The 19218-nt window shown below is 44.3% G+C and overlaps 1 protein-coding gene across 1 annotated transcript in view; it reads right to left on the bottom strand.

The window, feature by feature from the left end:
* Positions 1 to 19218, bottom strand: part of pcdh15b (protocadherin-related 15b) — a 153460-nt gene that overhangs the window by 90959 nt on the left and 43283 nt on the right. Inside the window, exons 5-9 of the mRNA XM_029248851.1 lie at positions 16957 to 17117; positions 15119 to 15274; positions 8412 to 8531; positions 8040 to 8150; positions 4259 to 4429 (exon numbers count right to left, since the gene is read on the bottom strand). Coding sequence (XP_029104684.1) covers positions 4259 to 4429; positions 8040 to 8150; positions 8412 to 8531; positions 15119 to 15274; positions 16957 to 17117 — 719 coding nt within the window. The remainder of the gene's footprint in view (positions 1 to 4258; positions 4430 to 8039; positions 8151 to 8411; positions 8532 to 15118; positions 15275 to 16956; positions 17118 to 19218) is intronic.

Raw genomic sequence — 19218 nt, 5'->3', positions numbered from 1 at the left:
TGAGCATAAAACAATCAGTATGGGGGGGGGGGGGGGGGGGTGGCACCATAACTATATCATCCAGAGAAGACAGATCAAAACTACATGAACTTTCTCTCAAATTCCTTGCCTGCAGGAAAGGATGATATGATTGTGGAACTTAAACACACTGCATGGTTAGTTATGAATATTCATAGCAATGAAAAGCTGGAAAGACTGACAGTGTATATACTGAATTTATACCATCCAGACATTAACTTAGCTTCAGAGTTTGACATTGGGTGGTCGATTACTCTGGCAGCCCTTACTATGAAAGAAAAAAAATACAGATTTAAATATATTAACTTTTTTTTGTTTTAGAAACCTTGTAAGTCAAATATGCCGACAGTGTTTAATATTTATGTGCAGAGTCAGTTTTATGGCTTGATCTTGGCGCAACGTTTTTTTTTTTTTTTTTTTCTTCCCTCCCCTCCCTTCCAGAGGAACATTTTTTGATGTGCAAACTATGTAGATGCTATATCACATGCCTGTATTAATGCACAACTTGCCCATTTGCCCTCAGGGCAACACAGATACAAGCCTGGATTCGGCAGTACTGCGATCTGACTCACTACATACACTTTGGATCCGTACCTGACAGGACAGGGGATTTAGCTTTGGGCCTACTGGGGAGCTTAAATATCGGGGAAACAAACACAAGATGCAGGACATGTCATCAAAACATTTCATCTTCCATTCTAATTTATGGAGCTATAATCAACAGGCTCTGCATGTAATGGAAGTCCTGGCACTGTGCGATTTTTGCAAGGCTTGTTAAGAGCCCATGCTGGCGATTTCCCAGGAATATATGATCAGAAGTCTCCCACTGTCTCTCGTTATCGTGCGAAACTCATCATCAAACCTCAGGAGAGGACTTGAGGACAATGAAGTCTGATCCTTCTGAAATACTGGAGTTACGGGTACGTTTATGAGTGCATATTAATTGATTATGAGTGCTGTTGCCATGTGGGCCATGGACAGCCACATGGGCAGGACCAGAGATACTGCATAGCAGGTGTGTCCAGCAAAAATGGTTTTATTTGGAACAACAGCTACCAAAATGTGAACGTGAGCACCACAAACCTAAATGCAAATAAACTAACTTAACAGAAAAAACTATGCCCATAGAATTTCATCTCCAAACCCAGAGAGTCACCCTGATTGAAAAACACTCCCCAAAAGGGTCCTCGTAGCCCAAACTGGGCCCCTTTTCAGGAAGCCCTCCTGTTCCCTTGCCATTCTCCCCAAAGTCTTCCCCAAAGTCCTCAGGCCAGCCGCTTCAACATCCCTCTTGATTCCCCTCAAATGGTAGCAGCTGCTCCTCTGAGTCAAGGCAGGGGCAGGAAATGGGGATCTGTTCAACACAGCCAACCTCTACCATGGTGGTACCACTTACGGGCTCACAGAAGTAACTTTAATAAATAATAAACACAAAAGTACTGATGCAAATATAAACCAGTAAAAGGAATAACCATTGCAAGATGATATTTAATTGCATTATACCAATGTAGCGAAACTATGTTATGTTAAATATGTTAAAAAATATGCTGTTCTTCAGTCATGGAATTTGAACATCTTCTGTGTCTTAATTTCTTAGTAAGAGTAAGTCCTTCAGTCTGAAATAGACACTCCGGTTCAACAATTTGACTTGAATGCAATTCCTATTTTTGTTGTTGCGATTAAATTTAATTTCTCTGTTAGACAGAAACTTGAATCATCGGTGCTTTAATAATGTATCCAAGATAATAATCCAACAATTACCTTTATCTATTAAACTCCCCACTCTTTTGCCAATGTAGACTGACATGTTGGCCATCTATAAACAGGTGTCCCTTTCAAAAATACTGAAGACAGACAATGAACCCCCTCCCCCTACTCCCCTCCATTCTTGGCTAACCATCAAGGCCCTTTCCGTATGATAGTTGCATCATATTGAAATGATCCATGGCTTCTGAAAATGGTTACACCAGAGACATCCGTGTTATCAAAGGGACCCCGGTCTTAGTGAATGGCTGAAGAAATCACCTGGAGATTTTTGTTTTGCAGTTACAGGAATAATCTGAAAGGTCTGCATTTATTTATACTGAACGTGACTCTTACAAGGGGATCCCGTAACTGACAGCTTAGAAGAAGCTCTGCTGTTAATCACAAAGATGAGAATCAAAACAACGTGAGCAGAAAAATTGCCGCTGTAAACTCATTACCTAAAAGGAATTCACATGGCTGGAGTTCTTGGTAACTGCAAGTAAAATTGAGTTAAATGGATTTAATTTTTCAACTTGGAAACAAAGGAATAAAAACCTACAGTATGGGCTCCACGCCAACAAAGGAAACAACACTATTAGGATCATGCCATAAATGCTCGTGGAACGCTTTCATAATGAAGCAGCTACTTTCAATAATTCTTCATCTTAATAGTGCATTTCTGCTGTTATTGGTTCATCATTATTCTTCACCATATAATAATGGTGTCTTATAACAATGCATTATGTCAAGCAGAGCATAATAATTAACATTTCTTTGCCATTGTCTCTGAGGACATATGATTTTTTTTCTTTGAAGTCTCACCTTGTGATTCACGTGTTTTTCTCATCGTTCAAGCTTTTTTTTCGGTGACCATAAAATCACCTCTACAGAGTGATGCCAAAATTTTAGTTCAGAAAAGAGTTATTATTACTGCAAAAACCTCAACTACATCTGAGGAGGTCTACTCCTGAGGAACTACATACAGTATTTATTTTAGTGCTTGGCCAACAGATCTGTCCAAAGTGGCTTAAAATGCGTATAATTTAAAACGATGGATACAGACACCCCTCTATTTACGTTAATTTGACGTACGTAAATCCAGATTTCCGCAAAAAATTCCCGGCATACACATTATTTACGGATAGGGGTTTTATTTTACGGAAGGGGACATGGTGGGGCAGCGGGTTTGACCGGATCCCGCTCTCTGGTGGGTCTGGGGTTCGAGTCCTGCTTGGGGTACCTTCCAACAGACTGGAGTCTCATCCTGGGCGTGTCCCCTCCCCCTTCAGCCTTGCGCCCTGCATTGCTGGGTTAGTCTCCGGTAGGCCACAACCCCATCAGGACAAACAGTTTCAGACAATATATGTAGGTAAGTTTTATTTTACGCAAAACATCTGAAATACGTAAAGTGCAAATTGGCATAACCAGACAAGGCAGGAAGCTGCATTTTCCTAGTCCCTGCATGTTTTGAGCCATGAGCACGTAGTGCTTTTTGTTTTTTTTTTTTTTTTTTTTAAAACCCACTTGAAGAAAAACAAGAACTGTCTTAAAAGTGTACAGCAATCTACTTTGGAGATGAAATCAAAAATAATAAGGAAGTAAGAAGGTGGACAAATGTTATCGTCTATAGGTTTAGCCGTATCGACTCCGATTACGATAGCGAAGGATAACGCACGTGAATGGAACAGCTAGCACAAAAAACAAAAATAAAATTCATTATTATTATTATACAATTATTACTGCTATGTTGAACGGTGGGGGGGGGGATGGGGAATCTGACATGCGTAAGAGGTTGAAGAACGGTTTGATTGTGTAAGTCGAGGAGTGTCTGTAGTTTACTGGAGAAATTCAGGCAAAGAATACACTCAAAAGGTACAACAGCAGGGGTCCTCTTAAAAAAAAAAAAAAAAAAAAAATTCGCAGGTCTATGTCTTTAACCACTACCTTACCTGCCACCCTCCCTCAGTTCCTAACCCACATCTTCACCGTGTTCTTCATGCACTTTTAAAGATCTCTCTCCTTGGAGCTGTATCAGTAAACCACTCCAGCTGGATTCCCAAGCGAACAACAATTTAGCGAGAAAACATCCACGGAGCACAGTAAACAAAGTGTGAAAAAACCAACGTACAACGCAGATGTGTCAACTGATATATGCCATCTTTAAAAAATGCGGACCTCTGATGTTTTTCCAGAAAAATAATTGCTTTTTTGCTATTGTAAATACAGAGTGACTCATTATTTGATAAAATATGCATGCTGCTTCGCAGAGATGTGTGGCTCTAGAGACTCGAAATACAAACACAGCCCAGAGTGAGTAAAAGATGTCTGAGACCTCAGTCCAGGATGAACTGCGTTGCTATTTGCTGAAAACTCACATCTGAAAGGAGAAATGTGCTAAACCGGAAAAGCTAGAGGAGAGTGGCGGTGGCAGTTCCTCTCACTTCTCCTACTGCGGTGACACGACGGCTGATCGCAAAGCACGTTGGACACTTACGGGATCGGTGAGCTCCAAGATGACGGCCCGGTAAGTGATGGGATTGCAGTCTCGCGTGTTGTTGACTAGCGTGCAGGGCAAAAACATGGGTCCCAGATCATCCCCGTCGAGGACGTCCACCGTGAGCGTGGTGGTGGCGGTCCGCCTGTCGTTCAGATACGGCGCACGGTCCTATGGGAGAAAAGTTACTTGCTCATTAGGTGCCTGAGAGGTCTGTGGGCCTGACAAGGAAAAGAGTACTTGTCTTCAAACAGGCAAGCAACATCCATCCATCCATCCGTCTGTCTGTCCGTCCGTCTGCCCGCCCATCTATCCATTATCAACAACTGCTTGTCCAATGCAGGTAGTATGTCCAGAGGTAGTGGTCCACAGCCCATCCCATGAGCACAGGGCTTGAGGCAAGGGACAACCTCGATGTGACGCCAATCCACCGCAGGGCAGCAATACTAACTCACTCATTCACTCGCACGCATTAAGGGCAATCTAGAGTCGGCAATATACCCTCAACACACGTCTTTGGGCTGTGGAAGGAAACCCACATCACATGGGAAGAACATGCAAACTCGGCAGAAATTGAGGCAGATTCCACATCGGAACCCACAGCCCAGGAGCTGAGAGGCCCCAGTGCTACCTGCTGTGCCACCATACTGCCCTTCTAGAAAGTCTGACAAATAAATATTGCTGTACCTCTTTTGTGTTTGAATAATATGCTCATTGATACTGCGTTAAAATACTAAGAGTATGAACAATAACAAGACCAGATCTATGAACACATCCAACCACCCTACCCAGTAAAAAAAAAAAAAAAGCGTGTGCGCGCGCCTCAGCCGTTCTTCCCCCGGAAACTCTGAAACTTCTCAGTTCGAAGGTACAGTAACAATCCCCTACAGCCGTTTCATTCTCCTGCCAAAAAATGAAGAAAAAGGGAACAGAAAAGTACTACGAAGCACCGAGGTGACAACTCGTCCCACTGCCGCAATAATTGAGCCCTGACAAGAAGAATTGCACGCTGTAGGTGGCCTCGAGAAAATACGGCCTCTTCCGAAAATGGCCTCGCGGCGGCCTGCGAAGAAATGACAGGCGCCTTGTGCCCCGGCTGCGGAGGGGATCGTGGCGGGAGAATGCAGCCTCCATCCTCAACGCACATCACATCCGCCGTGGCGATGTCAGGAAAGCAGAACCGAGACAGAACCAAGCAACTTTTTGCTGTTGCTCTGTTTTTTGCATGGAGAGGGAAAAACAACAAGACCAGATTGTTGGGCTGTTCCCACAGAGAAGGTCTGCGTGCCGCCAAAGCACACCTCGGAGAAGCCAGCCCATCCCCAGCCAAGCCATTACCCAAAACCAGACTGAAACAATGAAGATGTGAAAACAATACAGTAATAGCAATAATGATTTAACAAAGGAGGGGGAAAAAAAAGAAAAAAAATCCAAATAATATATTATTCTATTCGGAGACAAGCTATTAGGGAAATGGAAAGGTAAATGTAGAAGGCCACAAGAAAAGGGGCAGTAGTGGCAACAGTAAATGAATGGCAGTAATTGGGACGGTACAATATGTTAAATGTCAGCGTTGAGATTTTTTTTTTTTTTTAAAAATAAATAAAAAAATAAAAAGTGTGAGAATTCAGGAAGGGAAGTTGATGTGACAAAAAAGGAAGAAAAAAAGACAACAAAGAGCAGGATGGGAGCAAATAAATGGATCACAGAGGTAGTGCATGCTGACAGGAGCGCAGCAAGATTGGGAAGGGAAAACAGACAGGATGGAAGAAAGGAGAACCACAGCTGCCATAAATTATTATTGATAAAGATCCATGCATCCACCCATTTTCAATAATGACCGTTTGCCCTGAGCAGGATTGCAGCGGTTTGGAGGCTATCCCAAGGGGTGATACACCCTGGTGGGAAACCAGAGCACCCGGAGGCAAACCATGCAGAGAAGAGGAGAACATCCAAACTCTAGTAGACGGAACCAGATTAGAACCTATGCATAAACAGCCCGGGCACTGCGACGTGGCAGTGCTACCTGCTGCGGGACCACGCCACCCTATTAATAAAAACAATCATTTGAAAAGGTTTTCCATCATCATTATGAAATTACCTGGGGCAGGCGGGAATGTTTCTGTATTTGCTTTTAGCCAAAGCATTCTTATTATTTGGCTAACACACTCATCCAGGGTGATTTACAGTTACATTTGAAACATAAGCTGCTTACAGTTGTTTACCCATTAACAAAGTGTTGTTTTTACTGTATTAATTGAAAGTAAGTGCCTTGATCAAGGGTACTGAAGCACCGAATTGAATGGGGATCCCTTGGTTGTAAGGCAATGACTCCGAACACAAACACCTGCTGCACTTCACAAAACCTATTTTACCAGTTTAATTTTTAATACTGCCTATACACAACTTATTAGAGCTGTTAAGTCGAGTTCACTTTGAAATTACTGCACTTTTTGTGAGCAACCAATAAAAATGCCTGTAGGGTGGATACAACTGGATACAAGCAGAATGACCAGATATGAAAAATACTTTTAAAAAAAAAAAAAAGTTGTCTGTTATGATACCAATAACACAAAACTTACATTTACATCATTACATCGACAGGAGGATAAATTTCGACGTAGACAGGTAATTCCAGAGCACAGTTAATTTGTCACATTCCACCAGATGAACTAGCATCCATCACATGAGTAGCTCATGAAGCCTTTTCCATTGTTAAACAAATTGTTATTGAAAAGAATTAAACGAGGTCAGGCGAGAAGCGGGTCTGAAAGAGTCGGAAGAATGAAGGTACTTTAACCTTACAGGGCCATTATCTGTGGTTTATTCGAGACATTTGGTTACAACTCAAGATGTGTCACAGGGCGGTGCAAGAGAAAAACGAGTTGCACAAACATTTTTTGTGAAAACTGCATCAGTCAGATGGCATTCCGCTTCGCGGGAAGACGACAGGGAGACCTCTGCTTTCATTCTGACGCTGATGTCAAATGACATTGTTATTCGTGGCGTAGAAATGATATAAACTATTTAAATGGGTTCAGGTAGCTGGCGCTTTGTTTTTTCCGAAACGCAAACCTCACGTCACATTCGACAAGTCATAAAAGGCAGCCTCTGGACTGTAACCTAATTCCACCGCTGGCGATGATCCACCCAACAGCTACAACAGTCCCATGAAGCTTGCGTTCACATCAAATGAAAAAATTAAAAAAATAAAAAAAGAAAAAGGAAATAAATAAAAATCCACTGCTTCTTTCAACCCACATTTTGGCATTTCAGTAATTCAGCGTTGCACGTTTACCACCGTCTACCGACACTAAATGACCAAAACCGTACTTTCTCGTTGCAGACTCAAGATGATGAGATCTTTTATGACACGGGTCTTTTCAAGCTGCTGAAGGGGTAAAGCATGTCTCAGTCATTCTAGGTTACTAAACACTCTGCTGTGCTCACTGGATTATTCACCTGTTTTTTTTTTTTTTTTTTTTTTGCTTTCTCCGCTTCTCTTTCTACGACGAACCCATATATCAAAGCACATTTCACCCTAATTCACACATCATCATTTCAGATGACTTCAAAACTCATCATCCACACCTGATGGGCGGAACATGCCAAGGGATGTGGTATTAATAGCACTGCATTAATGCTAAGACATCATTTGACATGCATAACAGAGCACAGATATAAGGCACTGATCTACCTGGGAGGCACTTGTTAATGCTTTATTAATTGCAGCATCGCGTCACTCTTAAATACTGCGCCGCTGCTGACTGGCAGGACTCACGTTGGCTTGGATGATGACCAGATAGCGTGTCGTCTCCTCGTAGTTCAGCCTCTCCCTCAGGACCACGGCCCCCGACAGCGTGAGTGGAATGTCAAAGGTTTTGTTTGCCGCCTGTAAAAGGGACACCTGGAGGTTAGATTCCCCCTTGGTGCAAACACTCGACGCACATCACCTCTCGTCTTCTGGCACTGCCTCACTGCAGGCTATGGAAAGTTATTAAAAATTAGAAAAGACCACGCCTGGTGTAATCCACAGTAAAACTGCCATTTATCGAACGTGGCATCGGTCCTGTCAGCACCGGCTTTTCATTGCTGGCACAGCAGTACGAAGGTTCGTGCCAAAGGAAGGTGGCTGTGCGGTCGTTTTACGCACCGGATCGTTCGGGTTGTACTGGATGACGTACTCAATCTGTCCATTTGGGCCGTCGTCAATGTCGGTGGCGCCATTATTGCCAGAGAAACCGGTGAAGATGGTGGTTCCGATGGGTGTCAGCTGAAAGGCAGAAATGGGGAACATTTGCTGAACATCTGTGACTTCGTACAGCAAATATATATCTAACCACATATGATAGTTTTGAAAATCTGGTCACCCTTGATCCCCTCCGCTAACATTGGGACCCTTTTGCTCCTGCACTGCATTACCCATCTCAATGTATTTGTATTTTCTTGGTGCAGTGGGTCCCCATATTAAAGAAGTTATTACAAATTCTTTTATCATTGCCAACTTTTTGAGAAACGTTGACTATTAACTTTTCCATAAATAAAACTAGCATGGCATTTCAAATTGCACACAAATGCTTCACCTGGTGCCCCAAGAGACAGAGATCACAAACGCTACTTTTTTTCAGCAACTTGCTCTGGCTCTGAGGAGGAGTTCTTTTATGCTTTATTACAGTCATGTGCCGCTTAATGACGTTTCACTTATCGGCTGGCCACATATACGACAGTGGCCCATGAGATTATAATGGAGCTAAAAAATTCTAAATCGACCAGCGACGTTGTAGCTGTCGTAACATCATAGCGCAACGTGTTACTCGTGTGCTCGTGGTGGTGCTGCTGTAAACAAACCTACTGCGCTGCCAGTTGTATAAAAGTATAGCAAATACAGTTATGTACAGTACATACTTGATCATAAACACCTATGTTACTAGTTTATGTATTTACTATATTGTAAATAGTTATTTTACAGTGTACTCTTTCTACTTATAAAAAAGGTTACTGTAAAGCAGTATGTTATGTTATGCCGGCAGCAGTATCATGAACCTCATGTTCATCGCATCTCTTGACTGCATTGAGGCTATACCATCTAGGTTTGTATAAGTACACTCTCTGATCGAGGCTATACCATCTAGGTTTGTATAAATACACTCTATGATGTTTGCAAAACAACGAAGTTGCCCAACAACGCATTTCTCAGAAAGTATCTATGCCGTTATGCAACGCGTGTCTGTATTTACAGGTCATAAATAACCAGCCAGAGGACTCGGAACGTACTAGTGTGTTCATGAGGCGTACGCAAGCCCTGTCTGCACGAGATGCTCAGCAGGAGAGAGACAGCGAGAGAGTGTGTGGCATTCTCATCCAAACGCCTTGCTGAAGCCTCTCAGCCCACAGAGTTGTATGGGTTGCTGACATTTACATTTATTCATTTAGCAGACATTTTTCACCAAAGCGACGCAAAACTCGGAGTAAACAGAAGCGTAAATGGAAGTACGTTACACCAGAGATACAGACAGGGACGGGTTTGATGAAGAACCAGAACCACGATAGCTGAAAGGCAGAACTGAGGATGAGCCCCTGGTCCACTCACCTCACACTCAACAAACTTTTTGAGGAACAAACCACCTCTCGGTCCCACTTCCGCTCATGAGCAGGGGACCCCACTGGATACCGTTTCCGTTCCCATGCAGTCGTAATCCAGTCCATGTCTGTTATTAATACAGACAGACCGACTGACAACGTAACAGTCCATGATTTAAAACGACCATACCGGTTGCAAGTCTTCGGACAAAATCGATAAAAAGGGTAGAGGACACCAAGTCAACGTGTTCCCTTAAGGCACTTGCGGTTGATGAGTTTCAGAGTTTTTTTTTTTTTTTTTTTATGTGCAGGAGAAGACGGATGGTGTGGACCAAAGCTCTCTCTGGGTTGGCGATACGCCCTTGTTTCCCAAAAAGCTGCATCACACGTTTCTGTATAATACTAAATATTGGCCATAATACTAAAGCTGAAGTGAAACATACTTTACATAAAGGATTTGTTGTTCCTAGTCTAGTCTCTTACCTCACTAAGCACTCATGCTGCTGATATGTAAAGCTCAAATTAACTGGGTTCAAGTGGCCACTTTAATGACACTTCTTGTTTGTTTTATGCAGTAATATGTTGACTTTTCATTGTGGAATTGCTCCTCCATGTAGCAGCTGTAAATTGAAATGGGGCATGGGACCTTAATTAATATTAATAAGAAACTCATTTTATGAGTAACACTGAAGGTGAAGTTTGATTAAGTCGTCAGCGATCGACACCCACACGCAGCATGAGCCGTACTTATACTTCCAAGAAATTTAAAGCAATGTGAAACAATGTGAAACAGCAAGTAAGAAATTAAGTGATTTCTGACGAGACGAGGCATACACAAAAGGAAATTACATATGAGGAGGAAGCAAAAGAAAATAAACTTATGAACCATCGGAGCGGTAGCAACACTGAAGAAAACAATTTAATGTAAATCTGACGACTGTCCTTGGGCAACCTGTAATTACAATGTAATTTATTTATATTTATTCTTTCCAATCCGCAAAAAAAAAAAAAAAAAAAAAAAAAGGATTTAACAAGTAGTTTGGTCTCGGCTAAAAGCATTAGCTCTTTTATGTCTTCTGAAAGGGAATAACTAGAAGCTTGTCTGGAAGCAAAGCATGACTTCCAATCTTATAAAGGGAGAAAGGGAGGAAAAAGAATTTTAATTGCAACATCCCTAATTGAGGGGCTGTCTTGTTTCTTATTTAATTCTCAAATCTAATGTGAAAGGCTTGATAATTTTTATTGTCACTGAATGCTTGCTTTGGGATTGTTATTAATGTTCTGTACAGTCACGTCAATACAGAAGTGATGAAATCAACTGTCACCTTTGTTCTTGCAGTTTCAGGTCAAAACTGGAAAGCAGACCATAGATTAATGTACTGCGTTCACTGCGGCGTTGCAGTTTGAAGCCTAATGCATCGGTTGTAGGAGTAATTGCATGAGCAACGGGCAAATGTAAAATCTAAATGCATCCACAGGGAGCCGATACGTGGGCCCTTGGGTAATGACATGTCCAGGCATCGGCCTCCGTCAGCCTCCTCTGGCTACGCTGTCAGAGACGCAGGGATACCATTGTGTCACTTCCCCGCAGGCTGGCACACCTCCAGACTCGACAACAATAGCGCTGGAATTACTGCCGACGCACCATTTGTTTTCCCGCTTAATGAAAGCGGCGACACCTATCATTTTGTCGCTTCGCGAAAAGACAGGTTGCTTTCTGCTGTCGATCTGATGGGAGAGAGTGCCGACGCCGCGATCGGATTCTGTCCATCCCACTTAGTCGGCCGTTCGAGCTACTCTTCCGTACATATTGCGCGGCGAAAAATGAGGCCTCGCTAGGCAGCGTCAATCAAAGGGACAAACGGTACGGGAATATTTCGGCTCTCGAGATCACGCTCTGACGTCTGCGTGCGTCTATTTGTCCTTACCTGTCTGAACAGGTTTCGAGTCTCCCGGAAACGGGGCTGCCGCGTAATCGCGTCAAGTGAACGTTACTTCAGTGAACAGCTGGCATTTGTGGGCTCGCAGACTCCTCTCTGTGCTTGCGTACGGTGCCTCCTCGCAGAAATACACCGGTGGCTATATGTCACACCGCTTAAAAAGCACGTACAGACACCCCTCTACTTACGTAAATTTAAGTTACGTAAATCCGCATTTACGTAAAAAATTCCCGGCGTACGCATTATTTATGGATAGCGCCTACGCAAAACATCTGAAATACGTTAAGCGCAAGTCGGCATAGGCAGACAAGGCAGGAAGCTGCATCTTCCTAGTTCCTGCATGCTTTGAGCCATAAACGCATCTCCTCTCATTAGTGCTGTGCTTTTTTTTGCGCATTTTTCACCCTTTTCATTAGTCACAACGCCTTGTGTTAAACGTGCACTTGAAGGAAAGCGAGAACGGTCTCGCAAGCGTACAGCGATCGATCTGGAGACAAAACTGAAAACAGTAATGGAGTTTGAAGGTGAACAAAGATTACAGTCTATAGCACGGGAACCAGGTTCAGCTGTATCAACTTAATACGATGGTAAAGGATGCTGCACGTGAAAGGAACAGCTAGCACGAGGAGAACAATAATACTGTTATATAATAACGTTAACAATAATGACATCCATGTTGACTGGTGGAGGAAGAGGGGGAATCTGACATACGTGACTTTTGATTTATGTAACGGGTTGAAGAACGGTCTATTTGCAGAAGTCGAGGGGTGTCTGCGTTACAGTTTGCCACCGAACATTGTGCCCTCCCCCCGTAGAAGAAAGGATCCGATGTTAAGTCGTCGGGGACGAACCCAAGTTATTTATGGCGATGATGAACATTAATTCAAATACCAAAAGACTGTATTGCAGAGACATGTGGAACAAAGGTGCCTTACTGCACCTCCACAGTTACATTTATAGCAGCTAGAGAAACAAGCAGAATAAATGCAGCTGTTTTGCATTAAACTTTAAGATCGTAACGTGTACGGAGCATGGGAAAAAGGCCTCTTTCAGGTGAGGCACGGTAAGGTCACCTTGGACTTGCGCAATATAAAGCGGCACAAACGCATTAGTCAAACGGTATGTTATACACACATGCATTATTCAGCAGCAGGCTTAAAGCATGCAGGATTATTCAGTGAATCATTCGTTTTATTAAAAATGGATTTTCAACTTGCAAGCAAGCCCTTAAATGTGAAGAGAACAATCATAATTTTAAGCCTGACAGGAGGCAATTGTGTTGTGAAATATGCGTGTCAAAGACATTGTCATGGCATGTTTTGCAAAACAAAAACCGGTAGAGACTGTTGTCCATCTCAAACTTGGGCAAAACTCGAGCGCGGAACAGGAGCTTACGGTGTTCAGCGATACAAACGTTCTCATACGTATCCCACGAGTGCGGCGACGTCAAAGAGAAGCGTCGCCGTAGCCAACGTGCAACCGGTTCCCGTTCTCTTTGGGACGCGGTGCTCGGAACCCCGTTATTCAGGAAGCGAGGGCCACGTCGAACCCGAACGGATCCTCTGAAATGACGAAACACCGAGACGCAGGTCTTTGGGTTTCCGTCGACATCCACGACACCTGTACAAATTCGCACCTTTGAAACGCCATGAAAAAGAGGCCCGCCGCAGCCGGCCGTCAGTCCCGCGCCGGCGCTCGCTCCACCCTGCCTGCCGCAGCCTCCTGGCTTCATCTGCGGAGCTCCGTTCCCTTCAGACGCGCTTCTTGGGAAAAGCTGCATTTTATTTGACACTTGTAGCTTGCCAAGTTGACTAATGAACCGCATTGTGTTGGAAAACAACTAAAGTGCTAATCTATGTGTCGATTGAGCATTTAACTCTTAAAAATCGATACTGAGAATATGGGGGCCGGACCACAATTTCAGAACTGCTTCGAGGATGCTATCTGGCTCCATGCGAGGCCGCTGTCTAATGAGAAAAATCCACGAGGACAGCGCCCCGGGGAAGCAATTTCAATTAAGGGAAAGCCACAGAATCGCTAGGTTTCTATTCCACGCCGGAGTACACCCGGCACGATGCCTATGGAAAACCTATTTTTAGATCATACACTCGAAAAGCACATCCTAAACTACAACTCTGATAAACTTCTAAAGCAGAGGGCAGAATATTACACTTCTCAGACTCACTGGGTTCAGGTTGACTTTGGTGCCTTGTGGATTTCACCACAACTGTCTCTTTTCGACATTCAAAGTGTCAAAAAATTCTTTCTGAGAAATCATCGTTTCACACGTCACATGCACATATTGTTTTGTTCGGTCGGCAATATTTCACCGTACACATTTTTGTTCGCTTACGTAGAGCATCAACACTAATTTTATAATTACGTCCGTACCACATTTCGGCAGATCGCAATATTTATTACCGGAAATTAGTTATTAAACTGTGAGCGACGAACATTAAAATAATACAAGATATGAAACAGTCACCGCAATGGTAAATCTAGTATTATTAACAGTACTGATGTACTTCAGAAGCACTAATATGAGTAGTTAAGATAGTAGGAGCTCTTGAAAGGAAGTTCTGATGTTCTGTTAAGAAATTTGATGTTCAGTACGTGTCTCTGAAACACTTTAGGCATTAAGTTACTTGCGCACCAGTATGTAAGCATATTAGAAAATGAGAAGGAAACCTCTCTGCATACGAAACAGCACAATTAACTGCATCTCTTAAAGCCAAGCAGGAACCGTGGATGAACTGGTTTGAGGTCGACATTTACCGTAGGACACCGTTTCGAGGTCAGCGTGCAAAGACACGTTAAACTACCAGATGTCTACTTTATAGCCACATGTAGTGCTGCTGCTTGAAAGCATGTGGACCCTACAGGGATGGCCATTATTCTTGTACAAAATATTAAAATAAAGATATAAAATGAGTAAATGACCATGATTTACACAACTGATTCTACTTACCTACTCGGTGTAACCAGTTCAACTTGGGCTTCACTTATTTTCACAGCTGCACTACTTGCGTGTTTCTACTACACACACGATTTCCTCCAAAGCAACATATGGAATTGGTCATCACACACCTATTATGTCACATGAGAAACACTGATTCTCATTAAATAACCGTTTCGTGGTAAAACTAAGGGACCCAGGAACTTCACGTACTTCCAAGCAGCATTGTACTACAGAAAAAGTGCACGTGATCACACGGCAGTGTACAACAGTGGTACCTGGTCACCATCTCCACCGGCTCTTTTAACTAACCCCCTCTCTCCTGCAGGATATCCAAAGGGTGGGAAAAGCTCGCTAGAAACTGCCACAAACGTCCCCACTGACCTCATTTATCGCGACGTAGTAGCGTGGCTGCTGGAAACGCGGGGCATTGTCGTTGCGGTCCCTCACCACGATCCGCACCTCGTGCAGGATGACTGTTCCCACCAGCTCGTTGGTGCACTGCACCTGCACCACGATGGACTGGATGTACGAAGGTGGCTGAAGGGAAGCAGGAGAACCATTAGAACTCTGGAACACTCTTACAAACACACAACTCTCACAGAAATCCACTTTTCCAGAATTCATCCGGAATGGACTCAGCGCCCAGGATCACGTAGCGAAGAGAAACGTCATGCCGTCCGCATCACTTTGTCGGTTTCCTTCGTTTACGGACTTTCGCCAAGAGTTTTTGTCATTCAACAGCATGTTTCTGAAATGTCAAAGGTGGATGCCAGTCTTTGCTAAACACACTTCGGCACATTCACACATAGATCAATAACAGTACATTCATACACAACCACCACAAGTAATTTAGAACATGTTTTTGCTTCCCAGCTGCCACTCCATACTTTTTTTGAGCTCAGGATCAATCTCAGCAACAGCATTCACGGAATCCTCTTTCTGCTCAAAATCTGCAGCTATAATGAAAACTGCTTCAACAGTTATTTTCATAAATGCTATGCTATTAAACTGATTTAAATATGCCCATTTCACAGACGCAAATACCCATCTTTGAATTTCAACGTTATATTCTAGGAAATGAAACGGGCCGATGCGACTGACATGCGAAAATCGCACGGAAAGATTTTGTCTCGTAGCGTTCCCGGGCACGCCTTCCAAAAACGTACCTTTCGGGGGGGCAGCCACTGAATCGCACTCCAGCCAGGTTCTCAATTTAATACATATAAACGGTAATCATTTGCACTAAAGTGTCATTTACGCAATTTGACTCCTGACACAGAAGATTATGAGACATAAGTGGGTCAGAAGGCTCAAAGAACCTTAATACTGCAAAAGGTTATTTTTTTCCCCTCATTCACATCCTCAATTTTTTTTTGACCGTCTCCAATTCGGCATGCTATTTGTGCTTGGATGCACACCAAGGCCTCAAGTCCACCAAGAGGCAAGGATCACAATCTGTAATTTATGTCCCCCACCTGTTTGGCCCTCGTCTCGCCCAGGAAATCAACGGACACAATGCAGGAGAGCAAAGCACTCAGATGAAGAACGATATGACGATCGCCACCGGCGACCACTTAGTCAAATACGCCTGACAGTCTTGTTGAAGTCACGTGCTGCGAGTAGTTAAGAAATGAATTGCCGCCAATTTCCCTCCCTTCTCCTCCGGGAAAAAGTGATTTGAATAATCCAGTGGAAGTGCTGATGGAGGTTGAGAAATTAACAGCTCAGCTTGAGGGAAAACATAATGGATCACCCTAGGACTTGGGTTCCTGACCCCTACTAAGAGGAACCCTAAACTATTTTTGTATATTCCACACGAATAACCGAAAAGTAGTTAACGAGCAGAATTGTGGTCCACTTTAATGTCAACTTTGGATTCAATCAAGGCTTCTAGAATTGTGAACTGAACAGGGGCGACACCGCAGGTTCCGCAATCCTGCAATTCATTTATAAATCTTTATGTCCATCTTCTCCCACTGCAGACATCATTAAATTAAGGGTCGCAGTTTTAATTAAACACAGTACAAAATACCGCATGAATTTCAGGGCCCTGGAGTTCATTTAATTCCGCAGTCAAGTACTACTATGTCAAGGCGGCTTGGAAATTGGAGGGGAGAAGAAGAGGAGAAAAAAAAAAGGAGGGAAAAAAAATCGAATGGAATGAACGAGCCAGAGAATTTCAGATGACCTCACGTCACACGAACGGGACGAATACTTACGTCTCTGTCGAGAACGCGGCCGGTGCTGTTCAGGTATAGCTGCTGATTCACGGGGTCCAGAATAACCCAGTGGTCATAATTGTCCCTCAGGGATAAGGAGATGGTCCTGCCCGGATCTTCAGCCCGGCCGTTAATTTGCATATTTTCAACCAGGAGCGTCCCTGTGACACAAACGAAATGTTAACTGACGGCAAGGGGGGGGGGGGGTTGAGAGCAAAAGCGTAATTACCACAATTAGCGCTTCGACAAAACCCTCCGCGTTCATCTCGGTTCACGCGGCGAACGTGTGTAACTGCAACATTTGTTCTTCTCACCGGCGTTACAACAAGAGGAGGGAGATAATCTAATTACCGCTGTCTCGGATTCCGCAACGGGAGCCGAACAATAAACGTGGAAAATCTGTAATTTTGCTTTAAATCCAGGCCCTGATTAGCGTCTGTAATTAAGCGTCGCTTCGTGGAGGCTATTATTAAAGCAGTATTTCAGTAACGCACCCTGGAAGAACGGTACAGTCGCACTTCAAACACCCACCCCGGCGGAGCGGCGGCGCTCCCGTCACCAAACCGCGCACGTTCCCTCCCTCTCGTCTCGCCACCCTCCCTCGTTGGGGAGCTGCATCTTTCCGTTCCTGACATCCACGCCGAGATCGCTTCCCACCGCCCCTTCCCCCATCGCCCGCCGCCCACCCCCCTCTGGTCGTGTTAGCATCCACTCCAATTTCACGCGCTCCACAATTCCAGAGTTTCTAACCGGCGGCCTTTGGAAGCACCGGGGTGCCAAGAAGCTGGCTGGCTGGCTGCGTCTCACCGATTCGCACGCCTCGACAGGCCACGGGCCTACCACCCACACGCTCGCTCACTCACACACACACACACGCACTCTGACAAGCACGCCCCGCACCACCTGTTATCGAAAATCCGAGGGTGGGCACGGAGACGAGGAGCAGCTGAACACCATTTAGTTTGGATCCTCGGGGAGGAGAGCGATCCACTCTTTCAAATTTCCGTGTTATCCGAGCACAGGAGGGAGACGAGATGCCGGAGAAGAAGCGCGAGGCTCTGTAGCAAACGCCACGCTCTTCCGCCTTCAGCTTTAAATCCCAGCAAGGGACATTTGAGAGCATTTCTTTGTTTTGGGCCAAGCCGGTAGCATCGTGGTCAGAGCTGCTGCCTTTGGATCCAAAAGGTGCCGCTGTCAATCGCACCGACCGCTGGAGTTCCCTGGATCAAGGTACTCACCCTGAGTTGCTCCAGTAAAAACTACGCAGCTGTTTGAAGGCGTGAATCATTGTAAGTAGCTGAACGCTGCAAGTTGCTTTGGAGCGAAGTGTCAGTTTAGGGGAAAAAAGTGAAACGTTTTCATCGGAACGGACGAACGATATCGCCGAAACAACTCGGCAAAATTATTTACCGATCGCACCCGCAACTCATTTCTGCATTTAACGCCGACTCCAGCATCCGTTGCTGCAGCGTGTCGCTAAACCAAGACGAGACTGACGAGATGACGCCCGCGCTGCAGTTGCGGACGCACAGGTGCCGACCGGGCCTTTAAGGAGCCCGTCAGGGAGAGCCCAGCACCGCGAACTGCGGCACGTCGATCTTTCCTCCCGCAAAACGGCAAAATCTGCTTTACGGACACCTTCGCGTGTCCCGTCTCCACATCACGGGCCATTAACGCAAGCTGTTAACATTTCTCCTACCGAGGGTGCCTCGTACCTCGCTTCCTTTAAATCTACCGCTGCCACAGTCGCCTTGAAACTCCCGCCCTCTTTTTAGCACTCAAACGTGGTAAAAACACGGCACATGAAACACAGCACTCGCACTAGGATTGCTTTTTTTTTAATGGCATTGCCATCAGGGTCTCTGGTTCTCAGGAGCCATCCCGCTAATATGGCAGTATGGTGTATTTTTCGCATGCGTATCAGAGCCCAATGCTCTTCTGAAAGTCAGCAAGCCCAGTGCAGATGGCAGGAGGAAATAATCAGAAAAAACAAACATTACTGTTACTAATGGAGAGTCCACCCACACCTGGAAAAAGAAGAACTAATGTTCCAATTAAAACGCTATCTATCAGCCCATGTTGTCATGTACTATACAGCGGATCATATTTATTTGTAACCGCTCGCCAAACCAAATCTGGAAAACTGCAATAAACAATATGAAACATCACACAAATTAATTAAACATATGGTCGCCGCATTAGCTAATCCATTTTCCCTCCCACAACGATATTACCACCGCAAACAATCTCAGCAAGCCAACC

Source organism: Scleropages formosus, chromosome 24 (genome assembly GCF_900964775.1).
Source record: "Scleropages formosus chromosome 24, fSclFor1.1, whole genome shotgun sequence".
Lineage (NCBI taxonomy): Eukaryota > Metazoa > Chordata > Actinopteri > Osteoglossiformes > Osteoglossidae > Scleropages > Scleropages formosus.
Note: the sequence above shows the minus strand (reverse complement) of the source record. Positions and strands in the feature narration are given on the sequence as shown.